We start from the raw sequence: 17,216 nt of genomic DNA, 5'->3' as shown, positions 1-17,216 counted from the left end.
AAACAACACTCACTTAGCATTTTCCTAATGATGTCTAGGCTGTGACCCCAAACTCCACTCTGAGTAACAAGCTAGAAGGAAGTCAGTGATAGACTCCTCCAGAAAAGGGAAGCATTTTAAGGGACCAATGGGAGGAAGTCACTTTCTTAGCCTGCTCTCTACTCCAAGAGACTAGCAGTTGGCTTGACTAACCCCCCCCCCACACACATACACACACATACACACTGAATAATGCTTATGGCTGACCACGGTGTTCCTACTTAACAAATGGATTCACAAAGCACCGACATCAGGAAGGGCTTTTTGTGACTGATAAACAAGGTTGTTTCATTCTTGAAGTGCCCCCCACACACACACACTGCAAGGCCCATCTCTCAAAGACCCAAATCACCTAAAACAAACCCAAATTCTGAGGCCAGGTCCTCCTAACACAGTGGTTCTCAGCCTTCCTAATGCTGTGACCCTTTAATACAGTCCCTCATGTTGTGATGACCCCCAACCATAAAATTATTTTGTTGCTACTTTATAACTGTAATTTTGCTACTGTTATGAATTATAATGTAAATATATGATATGCAGGATACCTGCTATGTGACCCCCAAAGGGGCCATGACCCACAGATTGAAAAATGCTGTCCTAACACTTTAGTGGGCATACAGTCTGTCCCTAAGCTCACATGACTACAATTACACCTTTCACACTAACACGCTAGATTTTAGTTTCTTTAAAAAAAATCACCAGGCAGTGGTGGCACATACCTTCAATCCCAGTACTCAGGAGGCAGAGGCAGGTGGATCTCTGTGAATTCAAAGCCAGCCTGGTCTAACGGAGCTATTTTCAGGACAGCAAGGGCTATTAGGTAGAGACCCTTGTCTTGGAACACTCCCCTCCCCCAAACCACTGTAACTTTGGCCCTTAAGACAGAAGCACCAATGACATCCCAAGTCTAACATGCGGGCAGTTCCACAAATGACCCCTCACCCTATCCCCCAAAACTCACAGATGTAGTGATATTTGTTTGTGTTTTAATAGATAAAGCTTGCTTGAAGATCCGAGTACAGAGCTAAGCCACTAGCCAGGCTGTGGTGGCACACACCTTTAATCCCAGCACTCTAGAGACAGAGGCAGAGGGATCTCTGTGAGTTCAAGGCTACCCTGGGTTACACAAGATTGAATCTGTCTAAAAGAGAAACAGAGCTCACACGTTTGATCCCAGGACTTGGGATGACATGCCTTTAATCCTAGCACTAGGGAGGTGGAGACAGGAGTGATATGGCTGGGCAGAGAGAGGAGTATTAGGAAGGTGGAGACAGGAACTTGGAGCATTCAGTCTGAGGATTCCCAGGGACAGGATTGCCCCTTTGGTATGAGCCTTGGTGGAGGTAAGAGGTCTCTCTTGTGGCTGGCTCCTTTACTTCACTGACCACTCAGCATTATCTGACTTTGGGTTTTTATTATTCATGCTACACACAGACAAAAGGGGGTGGTCAAAGGACAGTGACATCTTGGTGTGGAAACAGCACACTATTGGTACCATGTGCTTAGCTGCACAGGAGCAGCATCCAACAGACCCCTGCTGCAAACCTCTCCATGGAGTGAGTTTTACTAAATGAACCTGGCTTTGGAGTGGCCTTACACTGGCTGGGAGTGTCATCAGCTCCAGCTCATGAATGGGCTCAGTACAATTCTCCAGTTCCTCCAAGTGGCCCAGCCAGACTCCCCTCTCTGGGAAGGCCCCTCTCTGGCTCATGTGGACCCTATCTCATTGTTAGACCCTTGACTTGTGCCACTCAGGAACCTCCACAACCTAATAGGATAGTCAGCAATCCAGCTGGTGCCTCCATCTAGATGAGAAAGCAGGAACTCTGAGGGCTGCCTCAGAGGCACAGGCTGGCTTTGGACTCAGCTGCTGTGCAAATTTACAGGAGAAGCCGACTGTGGGGAGCGAAGTTCAGGGGATTTCACCTCCTCCTTTCTTCCTCATCAAGCACATCCCTTTGAAGGACGTGAGCTGTACATCCACACAGTCAACCATGGACTGTCTACACCCCAGACCTCCTGCTGGTGACCCCAGAAGCCTGCCCACACCCCAAATCACCTTCTGTTTGTGATCCCCTCAGGTCTACATCTTGGGGCCAGACCCCTTCTCAACCTACTGCAGCCAAATCCCAACTGCCTCTGCCTCAGGTCACTGTAGTCATCCCCCCCTTCCAGCTCCTCATCCTGTGTCCCAGCTGCCAGCCCTCTATGCATGAAAGCCCAGAATTTCTTTCACAGATCACAGAAAGAACACTGAGCATTTGTCCTGATGTCTACTGGTCTCCACACCTCTGTCAGGACAATCTGTGAACAAAGGAAACCTCCAGATTCCAAATGCCGAGCTAGACTTGCAACTCTCTTGCTCTCCAGCTCCAATGTGTTCCCGTCCAAGGAAGCTTTCCTTACTACGCGTGGTCTAAACTCAACCCAGGAATCTTCCCAGGACTCCAAGTCACCTCCCATTCCCTCCTCCTTCCCACTGTGGTTGCTGCCTGCACTCTGGTTACATGCCTGAGGTACCCACCGTGTCTATGCATCTTCTCTGACCAGGGAGCACGTGAGTCCCACAAGGAACTGGGCAGTAGGCTCTGATTTGGAAGTGAACCTGTCTCTCCAGGGTCACATGGATACTGTCACCTTAGTAAGGGTCAGTACTGAGATGCTGGCCAGTACTTACCAGGCTAGATGCTGTGACCTCACTGCAGGAGACTCCCTTGGGGCTGATCAGGAAGTGGTCCTGCTCCTTGCTCACTCTCATCTGGGGGAAGACAGATAAGAAACTCAGGGCCAAGCAGAGAGAAAGAAGAGATACTTCTAGGGACACTGTTTAAATCCCTATCTCCCTGCACTCACTGTGCCAAGGCTTTTTCCAGTGAACCCTCCTCCACTGAGAGATGAAGAGGTTCAATGTTTGTTTAAACTGTGGAAATGGAGCTCACAAAAATTAGGGACAGCCTGGATACAGGGGCTGATTCCCATCCAAAGAGATGCCCACTGGGAAGTTGTTTATTCTGTTGATCATAATGGTTAGCAATCTTGGAAGAGGTGAGTAGATTTTATCCAAGATGCCCTAACAGTACTTGGTCATGTTGGGGGTCAGGGGTCTTCCTTTCAGGTTTTGTGGGGAAAGGGGGCTGGGGGCTGGGCAGAGGGTGCCTGCTCCTCACCGTGACATAGGTGTCGCTGAGCTGCGCCCAGCCATAGAGGTCCAGGAGACGGTAGACACTGCTGATCTTACACCGCATGAGCCTCTCCCCCTTGGCCAGGTTCAGGGAGTCAGCAGTGTGGAGGTCATTGATGGGTGTCATCATGGAGAAGTCTGCAGGGATGGGAGGTGACAGCACATCTCCCTGAGGACAGGAGTCCCTACCAGCCAACATGGCACTTGTCCTTTGCCCTTCTAGATCTCACTGACTGATGCTACACTCCCTGCCCGAGGACCACACAGTCCTAGACTCACACCTAGAGGAGGAAGGTTGTAGAGTGGCCATTTGTGGCTTATGAAGCCCTCTGCTCAGCTGAGTGAAACTGGTGTTACATTTGGAGGAAAGCCATGCCAAGAGCTGAGGACACAACTCAGGCAGTACAGTACTTGCCTGTCATGTACCCATCTCTAGGACTGATCCCTAGCACTACATAAAATATGGTGATACATATCTGTAATCTTGGCATTCGCTTGGGAGGTAGAGGCAGGATGACCAAGAAGTTCAAGATTATCCTGGGCTACAGAGCAAGTTTAAGATCAGCCTGGGCAACCTGAGACTCTGTCTCAAGGAAAGAAACAAACAAAAACAACAACAACAACAACAACAAAACAAAACAAATAAAAAACCCAAAGCCATATCAAGGCACAAAGCCATGAATAAAGTGTTCCTGGAATTTCAAGGCTGCCATAAATCCTAAATAGGGGCATTGGGTAAGTGCAGGACAAAGTTTCTGAGTAGGAATGTGCACAGTTGTGGCATTAGCTTTAGGGGAGAAGGTGCTGTTCAGAAGGCTGTAACTGTGTTTTAAGTGACCCTGCAATAGAACTTATTCTGTGGCTTGGAAACAGGGCACATAGAAAGCCAATCAGCCAGGAAGAAATTTCCCCAACTTTACCGCCAGTCATATTTGACAGCCACAGACCCAGCCCTGGCTGTAGAGAGCGGCATCTGTTTCTGTTAGGACAGGTCATACACAGCATGTGGTCTTATGTTGCTTTTTTCTAGGAATTTGAGGGAAAGGCTGAGAGACTTGGAAATGGGCCCAGGGGAGTTAGAAATCTAGTTCCCAGAGCACCTCAGATGTAGGAGCTGATGGCCAGTCTGTCACCTTAACCCTGACAGTCACTGTCCGTGAGCTTCAGGGGAGCAGAGAAGGCAAACAAGTTAAGGAGCTGGAGAGATCAGCTGCTGAAATCACATTGCTCTTGCAGGGACTAGAGCTCAGTTCCCAGCATCTAGGTCAGGTGTACACACACACACACACACACACACACACACACGCACGCACGCACGCACGCACGCACGCACACACACACACAAATGAATACATACACATTGTGATCACACACACACATGTGCGTGTGAATACACATCACATTTTCTTTTTAAAAATGCACTGGCTAAATCAAAATTTTAAAGGTCATATTATTATTATCAAACTGGAAGTTTGAAAAAATAATCTTTTGTTGGATAAAAAGACAACCATTTTCAGGTCATTTTATATGGAGTAAGGTTATACAGTGAAATTACAGCGACATTGGATGTTTATACTCTGAGTGTTATTTTGTCAAGATTGGTTGGGTATGGTGGCACACGTCTGTAATTCCAGAACTCAGGATGTTGAGGTGGGAGAATCAAGGCTAGCCTGGGCTACCTGATGAGACACCATCTCAGAACAAACAAAACATGAAGTAAAACACATCCTGAGTACAAGGAGAAATGAACAGTAATGAAATGGATGGACCGACCTTCACTTTTGACAAAATCTAATGAAAATGGAAATGTAGATTAAATAGAGTGTCCTGGAGATTGTCCTTAACCAGAGATCATTTAAAAATAATTATATTAGGTTGCAAAAAGCTCTCACTAAATCCTTGATGTGGAACTTAAGCAGGACATGTTTTCTAATTCAATGAAGACTGACATTAACAGATCTATGAGGAGCAAGCATCAATTGCTTAGCAATGAGAAAAGACAGCTCATGGAATAGAAATCAGGTCAACTGGGGCTGCTGCTCAGCATGTGCTTGTCGTGTGCAGCCGTGGTGCAATGCCAGCACTATCAAACATGAGCAGGACCAAGGCAGCAGCTGCAAACTGCCCATTGCACGAGGCCAAAAAATGCTCAGAAGTTCACAGCCTCAAGTGTCTTCAGCACTGAGCTAAATATGAAAATGTACCTAATTCATTTTATTTTATCAAAAAGGACAAAAGCATCCATAGAAAAGGTTCTAGTTAGCTCTTGTCTGCCAGATTAAAAAACTAGACATATCTAGGAAGAGGGAATCTTATCTGGGGAATTGTGTCCATCAGACTGGCTGGCAGGCAAGGCTGTATGCACATTTTCTTGCTAATAATTGATGTGGTAGAGCCCAGCCCATTGTGGGTGATGCCATCCATAGGCTGGTGGTCCTGTGTTGTATAAGAAAGCAGACTGAACAAGTCCTGGGGAGCAAGCCAGTAAGCAGTATCCCTTCATGGCCTCTGCTTCAGGTTGTGTCTCCAGATTCTTGCCCTGCTTGAGTTCCTGCCTTTCAATGATGAACTAACATGTAAGTCAAATAAAGCCTCTCCTCTCCAATGCTTTTGGCTATGACGTTTATCACAGCATGATAAAGGAAGCTAGGACAGAAATGTTATGAAAACTAGTAAGAACAAAACTAAAGTGTGCCAGATGTGGTGATGTGCCAGCTGTGGTAATGTCCATCTGTAATCCCAGTACTTGCGAGGGAAGGCAAGAGGACTGAAAGTTCTTGACCAATCAGAGCTGTGTGACTAGATTCTGCTCTCTCTCTCCTCCACAAACAGCTGGGACACAGCTTGGTGGTGCAGGGCTTGTCTAGAGTGTACAAAGCTCTAGGTTTGATCCCTGTTGTTGAAAAAGAAATTAGAAATCAGGAACAATTTCAGGACCGATAAGTAATTCCAAGGATTTGTGGACCTGGGAGTAAACAGATGTGAGCTGCTCAACAGGCAAACCGAGAACACACTGAAGCAGAAGCCAGCCAGGTGCCATCTCAATACAATGAAAAGAATATTGTGAGCCACGGGGTTTTAAAGGTAATCCATCGAAATCGATAACTTCATATAAAATATATGACCCAAATTGAATGGCACAGCAGCAAAATAAAAATTCAAAGCTCCAGATGAAACTGATGGAGGTAAATGTCAATAATCTCTGAAAATGTTCCAGCTCTGGATGACTTTGCAAGTGAGCTGGAAACCTTCAAGGGCGATATTCCTGCCTTATTTAAGCTCCAGCAGGGAAGGAGAGAGGTGGAGTCTTCCTGGTTTGTGTTATAAAAGTCATGGCTGAATGCCCTGGAAGTGGACTGCTCAACCTCACATGAGAATATGTGTACACAAATCCTTAACAGAACTCTAACAACAAAACTCAAAAGAGTGTTGGAGCCCACAGTAACTCTATTTCCATATTGACTTAAGGTCAAAGAGTTCAAACTTTTTCTTGCTCCTCAAGGTCAAATAGCAGTCTGTTTGGCTACTTGATGTCTTGCTCTTCAAGACCAATTAGCAGGAGTTTAGCTAGATGTTTTGAGAATTAAGAAGGTAATTACACTTGTTTGTTCCTTGAACCATGGAAAGGAAGTCTTTTGTCCTCCCCTTTCGTTTTGGGTATAAAAGGGCTATGAGAAATAAATTTGAGGCATCTACAGTATTCACTTAAAGCCCTCCTGATTCTATCTTCTGTCTTTTGTCTCTTTCTTTTCTCAATCCTTACTCCCCTTTTCAGGCATGTTCAACAGGTAGAAGAATTTGTAATCCCAGCACTGGGGAAGTGGAAACAGGGGGAGCACTAGGGCTACCAGCCTAACTAACTTAGAAAGTTTCAGGCCAGTGGGAGCCCCTACCTCAAAAGATGAGGCCAGCTACTCCCAAGGATCAAGGCTGAACTCTAGTCTTCACATGCATGTGTAATTACAAGTGAACTTGCTTGCATACATGTGTGTACACATGTGCACACACACAAGATCAGAGATGATTTATTTCATGTATTTCAAAAGAGCTCAATATTCAGAGATCTGTCACTATAACTCATTGTGACAATTGCTCAAGGGGTAAAAAAGGAATCAATTCCCCAAATGTATTTTATAAAACTCAAAATCTATTTCTGAGAAAGGGCACGATGAGATAGAAGTAGTAAAAGAAATTTTCTCAACATGATAAAGAATAATGATCTCAAACTTTGTGGTTAAAGAATTCCATTAATGTCAGATACAAGACAAGGATGACATTCTCTAAATTATTAAACATTATTCTGAAGCCTGAGGGGATAAAATCAGAAAAAAAAAGTCAAGGGCAAAATGCTGGAGATGGAGGCAAAATGACAATGCTTACAGATTATTTGATTTTCTAGATATTAAATGCAAGGCCAGTTAGATGGCTCAGTGGGTAACAGTGCTTGCCACCAAGGATCTCACGTGGTGGGAGGAGAAAACCAACTTCTGAGTTGGGCTTCTGACCTCCATACTCATGCTATGGCATATACATACTCACACACATATACATGTTTGTACACACAAACACACACACCCATACACACACACAGATGAATAAATGAATAACATGTTTTTCAAACTCAAGGGAATATGTATGTGTACATTCAAGAAAAAATGAATAAAGATTCACTTATGACAACGAAGTTTTATATTATTTCCTAGATGGGCTTAAGACACAGTTAGATTACATAGAAATAACTAGTAAGCCTTGCTGGTAGATATTATAGAACCAGCAGATTCTAAGCTAATTCTTGAAAATATTTTTAAATTACCTCCCACATGCTAGGTACAATATTCTAAGAGCCAGCATACACATTTCCCCCACGGAGACTATATTCTGAAATAGAAATGAAGAATTTCACCTCATCTACAAAATCAATCCTAATACAATCCAATTGAAAATCCCCAAAGAATTATTTTAAGGTGTGGAAAAATAGGGCCTGACAAAATAACAACTCCAAAATGACTTTATAGAATAAATTTGTACAGAGGTTAAAATAAATAGGTGACCAACTTCACTCCTTTGTCCTATTGTCTAGGCACATGGCCAAGGGCAGAAGACACAAATGAATACAACAGAGGGCTCTGTAAGAAAACATTCTACAATATGAAAACGCTGTGAATAAAGTGAAAAGGCAAAGGAGAAACTGAAAAAATAGCTGTAAAATATTTGACATGTCATAGGGAAGTAGCATTAATTTATAAAGATTTAAAAACTTATACAAAATACAGCAGTAGGAAAATTGGCAAAGTATGAGAATAAACATTTTACTATATAAAAAAAAAACCCAGATGAAGTTTTAGGTACAGCTTGCCTCGAGGGAAATGAAATGGTAACTATCAGTCTAAGACCAGGTAGAGGAAGGGCGATGTCCATCACACTGTTTAGAGCAAGGTTGGCACAGTCTCTTTCTCTAAGATGGCGAAGGAACACAATCTGCATTATGCATAATGTCTTCAAGCACATATTTGCATTCCTCTAGCAATTCTCACAACATATCTTCAGAAGACAGCTCAGCTATTTCATCATTTTCTCATTATAATTTATCTTTAAAAGACAGTTGGGTATATGGAATCAAATTTATTTACCAGGACATTTACCACATTATAGTTCATAACAGCAAAAAGCTGAACACATTCTAAAAGTCTAACAGAGCAATTGACTCAACGGCATGCACCCACAAAAATCATATGGCAGAGTTGATATGCCATTAAAATTTTATGTGTAATGTGATTGTATTCTTGCTTTCAATAAGCTATCTATATTAAAAGAAAAAAGTCGGAAAGATACATTAAAAATATTGCTAGCGGTGATTTTGGAGTTCTTGGAACTCAGGAGTGGGTTCTGGCTTCTCTTCTCTAATGTTTTCCTTAATTCCAGCTATCACCTTATGTGTCTGAGTCATATGGAATGAGGGCAGCTTTGAGGCTGTGGGCAGAGATGCACATTCCAGGAAGGGAGCCCACGCATAGCCATAGCTATTCTCACGGCTCAATAGACACCATCCTGGCTGGTCTCCTGGATCCCTTCTTCTCTTCTCATGCCCCGTAGTTGCTTCCACCCTTCCCATGCCTGCCACCACTGACAATTCTCCTGTGGGTCTTTAATTCACGGCATCAGAAGCAGAGCCAGGCATCTCTCCACCCAGGCCTGCTAATGCAACCGCAGCTTGGCCGTTGCCTAGCAACCAAGCTGCTCCTGGTGCTTCCTCCTCCCTTCCCCACCTCATCCCTCCTCCTCCGCTCCTGGCAGACACCCAGACACCCACATACTCATGGAAGAAGCTGGGAAGACTGCGTGGGAGGTGCTGGCCATGAAGTCCGCGATCTGCCGTAGCGCCCAGATGTTGGAGGAATTGTTGCCTTTCTTCATCTGTTCCTGGATGAGACCTTCCAGCTCCTCCCTGAAAGACTGAATGAAGCAGGCAGAGGGCTTGGTGCCCGGTCCTCATGGAGAGCTGAGGGCCCACAGGTCCCTAGGGATTGGTGCCAGGCTCCTCAAAGGACCGAGGACCCTGCAGATCCCCAGGAGCTGAGAGCACAGCAAGCCTGGAGGGGCTGCTCCCTGACCTCTGCACAGGGGATGGTCTCCACCCACTCCCCTCATGTAGCTCCTCACAGGAGGACAGCTCCTGCAACTCTCCAGGGGATCGGTGTCCTTCAGGAAGGGCTAAGCACCCTGAAGGTTCCCCAGAGGCAGGGTCACTAGGGCCTCAGGTCCCTCCTTAGATTGCTGTATTGGTTGTCACGGAGACTCTGGGCACCCATTTTCTGTGTGGGTAGACCAGATTCCAGGTCCCCTCTTATGGGTGATGGTCAAAGCCACACCAGGCATGGTAGGACTTCATTTTAGATAGAATTAACTGAATGAGAAAGCGTGCCTCCCTCCATTCCCCGTTAGCACACCCAAGGCTCTTCTCACACATCCCAGTTTCCCTGTGTTCTTAAGGGCTGGAGAGGAGGGGATGGAGAAGGCCTGGAGGACTCCGTCAGCAGCTTCCACCGTGGGACACTAAGCTCGGCTTTTCTTCCCACTACACTGAACGTCTTATGTCGCTGGCCCCGTGGTAGGAGGAAGCATGGAAGGAAAGGGAGCTCTGTGAGACTCAGGACCCCGTGAAAAGAGGAAAAGAAGCAAGGCCCGTGTGTCCCCATACCCTGCCTCACCCACTAACCATGGCTGGTGCTGCTCTACCTCCCCTCCTGGCGACTCTCTGCATGTCTGGGGGCGGCCTGACTCCAAGGCCTTTAAGAACTTGATGTCTTCCTCCAGGCTCCTGAAACAGTGTCATAAAGATCCCAGCCTCATTCCTTCCCACACCTCCAAGCAGTCTGTGTGCTCCTGGTGAAAACTGCCCACAGACTGTGGGACGCCCTGTTTCAAAAAGCCCTGGAGAAGTCAGCTTCCTTCCTGGGCTTCCCAGCCTGTGTCCTGCAGAGCCCCAAGCACCATCCTCCTACTCCTCCCGCCTCCTTCCCCTGCTCTTCGTTCCTATTCAAACTCAGCCATGGATCTTTTCTGAGTTCTACCTGTCTGGGGAATGAGCTCTGAGGCCCTGTGAGGCCAGCATCAATTCCCCCAGGTCTGTAGACTCAGGGGTATCTAGGTCTGACTGGCTCCTGTCCCATCGCTCCTCTTAACTCCCTTCCTCAACCCTGGCTGGACATTCAGACTCTACCCGCCCTACAGTGAGCAGGGTACTCCATGCTACTCAGCAGAGTGTAGCCCAGGCCAGCTCCATGGCGACCCATCCTTCAGTTTCCATTGTTCTATCTGTTGACTGCTGCAACCAAGCTCAGATGTGGCATAGTGAACTGGGGCAGAGGTCTTATCTCTGCCATTTTCTGAACAAGAATTTATGCATACCCCCGGGCCTGCCCTTGACCGGTGGTTAGGGAGACAATCAAACACCCACACTGCCAAGCACGTCTCATTCAGCGAGCCTAAATTGGCAAGGCCCTGAATGAGGGGAAAGGGGCCACCGCCTTTCAGGTCCCTGGGAAACCAGCCCTGCCCTGCCCTGCCCTGCCCTGCCCTGCCCTGCCCTGCCCTGCCCTACCCACTCACAGGGCTCTGCAGGATCATGGTGACCCTCTTCTTCTGCTCCATCAGGTTGAAGTCCTGCCGCAGGTCAGCTGCACGGTTGCGAAGGCGCAGGTATTCAGGGTCATCCTCAGAGAACCGGTCAAAGTAGTGCTGCCCTTGAGAGGGTGGCGGCGAGGCCGCCTCGGGGACCGTGTCCTCACTCATGGTCCTGCTAGGGCTTCAGTCCACTACTGGAACCCTGTAGAAGGACAGGTAAGCACAGGCTGTGCTCCTAGTGGCCAACTACTTGCCGAGGCAAAGGGTGGTGTGATTCACCAAGCCCTGTAGCTACTTCCAGGTGAGAAGGCAGGCTGTCTCCTGGGATGATGACCCATAGAGACTGCTAATGCACCGTCAGGTACTGGGCAAATAAGGGTCCAGCTTGACTGGTCACACAGGAGTGTTGGAAGAGACTTCCTGGATGGAGTGGAAACATAGCCTGTAAACCTTTCTGAGTCTTTCTCTGTTGAGTCCCTATAGAGTAGGGCAGAAACTCACTGATAGCCATAGCACTTTGGTAAAAGGCCAACCTCGTTGTAGTTGGCTGCAGTGTAGTTCACAATGAAAAGTACATGCCTAGCACATCCAGGCACTGGCTGGGGTCTTTGCACAGCATCTTGGACAAATTATACAAATACCTTTTCTTTTGTAGGCCTCTTCGAAAGCCGTGGTTGAGAAATTCACTACAGAATACTACTGCTAGGAACCAGGGGGGAGTGATTCTCTAGCATGCTCCAGGAGTTGGATTCTGCCCCAGCCATCACATAAACGGGCTATGGGGACACATACCTACAATCCCAGTATTCAGGGGGTGGAGACAGGAGGCTCAGGCATCAAAGTCATCATTGGCTACTCAGAATTCGAGTCCAGCCCGGAATACATGAGACTCCGCCTTTTAAAAAGCCCTGTAATCGGTGCTGTCTGACTGATCGTATTGGGCAGATGTTTGGCAACCAGAGATGGGATGAAGGGCTGGGGTTAGACAAGAACGGAGAGGAGGAAGGGAGGGAGGAGGAAAAACTCTTACAGTTCTAAAACAGACTTGGCATAGCACAAGTCAAATGCCGAGTTCATGGGGACATCCAAACAGATTTGTCCTTTTCATCGAAGTCATGGCTATCTGACCCTGGGCTTCTCTGAACCACAGGCATCTACATACTTCAAGATTGAGAATCTCACAACTGAGTTTCACCAAAAAAGTAAAATAAAATCTCACAGTGTTTTCAATAAGCTTATGACCTGCCTCCCCAGCCCTAGAAGCCAGTGCTGAACACCGTGCCTCCATTCTGCCCCATCCAGCCCATCCAGAGCTCACATCCCATCCAAGCTATGAAGACATGTGGGCAGCAGGCTCTCTGGTTGTAGCCAAAAGTTCTCCCAGGGGTCCTGTCCACTCAGCTGCCACTGCTCTACCTGGGACTACTGTAGCAAGCCAATCTCCATAGCACTTTAAACGCCCCCAAGGCCTTGGGTGTTTTTTGAAATAGAAGCAAGTACCTCTGACCCATGAATACCCTGGTATGATCATGAACGTATGAGCTACCTACACCCCAACACACATCCTCCTAGGACTTTAGGTCACCGGTTCCAGAAGCACTCAGCTTTCTGCTTCCCTGGGCCTGGGGAGCTGTGGCCCTGCAGAGCTCATCCTGAGCTCTACTTCAGTCCATTCTGTCTAGCAGAAAGACACAGGTCCTGTCATCTCCACTGCAGAGCAGCTGTCCCCATGACTGGCTGCTCTCTGTCCGTCTTCCCTGCTCGGAGTTCAGTCATGGTTCCAGATGTCCTCCCATGAGGATGACTCTAACTCTGTCCCCAGGAATTCTGTGAAGTGAGGCACCCTTCTGCAACTCCCTTCCACAGTGCTGGCAATGATCAGTTACCTGAAGACGGCTTCGTGGGTAAAGATAGCAATGCTGAAACAAAACCATCTGGGTTCAAATCTCGGCAATGCCATTTAGAAGCTGTGTGGTCTTTGGTAGGGTCACCTAACCACTGAACATCAGTTAAGGGATAGTAAAGTTTGGTATGTGAATATTTAAGACAGGGCCTGCTACATGGCAACTGTGATCAAGTCTTTGTCTACAGTCTTAGTAGGTGCCTCTGAGGAGGTGTACTCTTCTTCCATTAGGAACTTCATGAGGGGAGGCAGTGATTCATCTATAAGCAGGTGCACACTAAACAACTATAATGATGTGTTTTAGCCAGAGAAGTCAATTCAGTATTGAGCTTTGTTAACACAAGGGACACAGAAAGGAAAATGATGCATCAGCCCAGAGATCACTGGGCCAGCTATGGTGGAGGTAAACTTCTGGGATGCTGCCCCAGTACTTGTACCAAGATTCAAATATCCCTTGAAATCTGTTCAATGTCCAAAAGAAGAGTTTTTGTTATCACTCATCATTAGCTGGAGTTTGTGCTTCACAAAGGTGAGTGCTATGGGCCTCAGATAGCTTCCAGGGAGAGTCTGGCCACCCAGAAAGACCAGACGTGCAACCCAATTAGAAGTTAAGGGTTTCTGTTCCACACCATAAACATGCATGCACACATTCTCATTCTCTCTCCCCGACTCTCCCTTCCCTCCAGAGGTTGAGTTCCATTAAAAGACAAATGATCCATGCCTTTGCCTTAACACTCCTTCTATAAGCTGGGCAGAGGAAGACTGCAGACCCTCAGATTTTCATGGCGGCATGAGAGAGGATGTCCCACCAGCAGGAGCAGCCGATAAAGGAGGAGGGGACACTGGCTGGTGTTGTCTTACCGGTGGGCTGAACCAGGCCTGTCCGATATCTGTCTTCAGTACCCGGTCTTCACGACTAGGAAGGCTGGCACAGCCACACGTCACACAGCCAGGTGGGAACTGCCAACAAAAGGACAGACATCAGATCCTTGGCCACCTCATTGCCACTGAGGCTCTTCACCGGCCTTACCCGTGGACGCTAGGAAACACTTAAAAATGATCTGGAACTATGGACAGCCCCATGGAGGGCCTCACCCTCCCTGGGGAAATGAGGGAAAACTGGGGGGGGGGGTTGGTGGGAGGGCATGGGAGGAGGGGAGGGAAACGGAGAGGGACCTGGAATTGACATGTGAAGCAACCTTGTTTCTAATTTAAATTTAAAAATAAAAAATATAAAAATAAATAAATACATCTTTAAAAAAAGAGAAATTGGAAAAGATGTTATTTGCCAACCCAACGTCCTTGCAACAGGCTGGTTTGGTCAATAATGAAATAAAAAAAATGATCTGGAAGTGAGTGTATAAACTCTAAGCATGACTATCAACAGGCTAAGAAGGTTCGCGACGCCTTTATAACCCAACTCCAACTTCCTTTAAAGCCCCATTTTCTGGGTACAGGCTGAGGGAGGAGGGGGAAAGGAAGGAGGCAAGGAGGGCAGGGAGAAAGGAAGGGAGGAAGGAAGGCCTAAGGTGGAGGAGAGAGGAGAAAGACCGGAGGAGGAGGGGAGGAGAGAGGGGAGGAGGAGGGGACTGGGAAGACAGAGAGGAGAAAGGGAAGAGGTAAGAAAGGAGGGGAAGAGGCAGAGGGAAGGACAGGCAGCCGTTACACTTGCTCTGAGATTGGGAGAAGCAGAATATGGAGGCAGGAGAGAGGACTCCTAGCCAAGACCTCCCCACGCTTTACTAACAGCCCCTGGACTCACAGGTGCCAGGGTGCGGAATCTGAGGATCACTCCCCAGACACAGAAACAGCCTGAAGGATAGATACCACACCCCAGGAAAGTGGGGTTGTCTTGGACTGGAAATGACTTTACACAGAATGCAAAGAAGGAATGGACCCAGTCAGGATCAGGAGGGTGAATCACCTAAGTGGGGAAAGCCACTAACAACCAACGTGGGAAAGTCAAAACTCTGGGCCGAAGATCCTCAAAGATCAGTGGGCAAGGGATGTGTGTGTGTGTGTGTGTGTGTGTGTGTGTGTGTGTGTCTGTGTGTGTGTGTGTGTGTGTCTGTGTCTGTGTGTGTGTGTGTGTGTAACCAAGAGCTCTTGTTTTCACCTGGATGTCCTGTTGCCCAGTCTCCAGGTGTTTGGCTATCTTACCTAGGGCCACCCTCCCCTATCCATCCCACCTACAGCTTGGCTTGGCTCTGTTCTTCCCTTGTCCTGATGCTGGAGTAGGAGCCATATGGGGCTTGGCCTCCCAGTGAGGAGTCAGGAAGAATGGATTTGGGATGCCCACGCCTGTGCTCACTGAGACAGTCCCCTCCACAGCCCAGCCAGTGGGACTGGAACTTTGCATCTCAGTACCCTGCCGTCTCCAAGGCCAGCCCTGAGACTCATCATGCTGCCTCGGTGACTGAAATGCTTCCAGGAGCCAAGCTCTATGTTTAGCTTGTCTGGCACCTGCTGGTGATTTTTCTTCATTACTGACCCCATGATGCAGCTGCTGACACCCTTGATGCCCTCCCTAAGAATTAGTCCTGCCTCAGAGGTCAGAACTCAGTAAGACTTGAATTGCTGGAGTCTGAACACTGTCTTATGTTCAGTAAAGCATTCACCCTGGAAGTGATGAGGAGGCAGACATCTGTCGCCTGTGAACAATATAACCCCAGTCTCAGTACCCCAGGTTCCTGTGCCTGAGGTCTCGGTTTCACTGCTGACTGAAGTGAAATGGCTCTGAGGTCTCACTCATCACCTGTAAACCACTACCTGGGTTGACAACTCTGCTTAAGCACAGACTGCAGAGTCAGGCCGCACTAGGCTGGAGCAGGCAGGAGATCAGCGTAGTTTACGGATGGCTTTGCATTGGCCAGAGCACTCCCAGCAGCACCGGCTCCTGGCTTCCTAATGCATGCTTCAAGAGGTCCCCTGTCTTAGCTGGGATTTCTGTTGCTGTGATAAAACACCATGTCTAAAGGCAACTGAGAGAAGTCAGGGCAGGAACTCATGGCAGGAACCGGGAAGCGGGAACTGACACAGAGGCCATGGAGAAATGCTGCTTAGTAGCTTGCTCTTGTGACTTGCTCAGCCTGCTTTTTTATACAACCCAGGACTACCTGTCCAGTGTTGGCAATGCCCACGGTGGGCTGAGCCCTCCCTCCTCAATCATTAATCAAGAAAATGCTCTATAGACATGACTGCAGGCAATCTGGATGGAGGTATTTTCTTAACTGAGAGCCCCTCATAGTAAATGACTCTAGCTAGTGCTCAGCGGACATAAAACTAACCAAGACACCTCTACATCTGGCTCCCAGCCCCCAATGAGCTGGGAAGCAAATGGTAGAGTGGACTAGAGGGCTCAAGTTGTGGAGAAGAAGCACTTGACACCCTGACATTGCTAGGTGACTCAGAGAGCTGAAACACATGGCACCCCAGGGCCACCCACTCTTGATATGCCGCTAAGCAGGGCTATAAGGCATGAAGGGTCTCACAGGGGATTCCAGTTTGTGCTTGCCCAAGAGAAGGGGTACTCAGGCACAAAACTTCTAAAGGACCTTCTCCACCCACAAATCCATTGCCATCTTAATATTACCAGCCCAGTGGCCCTGGCTTTGGCCAGCGCATACCATAGCCTCTCTGTGCTTGGCTGGCCCACCTCTCTGCTCTAACCAGCCGCTGCCACAAAGCACACCCGAGAGTCAACCTGGACTCTTCCCTCTCCTTCCCCTGTGGATTTCAGTCACAGAGCTCTTCTAATGTTAGGTCTCTTTGTCTCTGCCCCTCAATGGGAGGTAGCCTGTGTGACCCTTCCTGTCTCCTGACCACTGTCCAACTGGTTGCCAGATACACTGTCTCAAAATTGCAACCTGGCCCCTGCCTGCCTCGGTCCTGCTGAAAACCCAGCATCCTTTGACAGGGGCTCTGAGCTGGTGCCTTAAATTCCTGCTCTTTCAATCAAAACTTAGTCAA

General features: G+C 47.7%; 1 protein-coding gene across 1 annotated transcript in view; it reads right to left on the bottom strand.

Moving 5' to 3' along the window:
* Add2 (adducin 2) overlaps positions 1-17,216 on the bottom strand; it is a 97,366-nt gene that overhangs the window by 28,535 nt on the left and 51,615 nt on the right. Inside the window, exons 2-6 of the mRNA XM_013114206.3 lie at positions 14,109-14,207; positions 11,330-11,546; positions 9,535-9,673; positions 3,207-3,358; positions 2,717-2,797 (exon numbers count right to left, since the gene is read on the bottom strand). Coding sequence (XP_012969660.1) covers positions 2,717-2,797; positions 3,207-3,358; positions 9,535-9,673; positions 11,330-11,512 — 555 coding nt within the window. The 5' untranslated portion in view covers positions 11,513-11,546; positions 14,109-14,207. The remainder of the gene's footprint in view (positions 1-2,716; positions 2,798-3,206; positions 3,359-9,534; positions 9,674-11,329; positions 11,547-14,108; positions 14,208-17,216) is intronic.

Source organism: Mesocricetus auratus, unplaced genomic scaffold, assembly GCF_017639785.1.
Source record: "Mesocricetus auratus isolate SY011 unplaced genomic scaffold, BCM_Maur_2.0 Super-Scaffold_100676, whole genome shotgun sequence".
NCBI lineage: Eukaryota > Metazoa > Chordata > Mammalia > Rodentia > Cricetidae > Mesocricetus > Mesocricetus auratus.
This window is presented reverse-complemented; position numbering and strand designations above follow the sequence as displayed.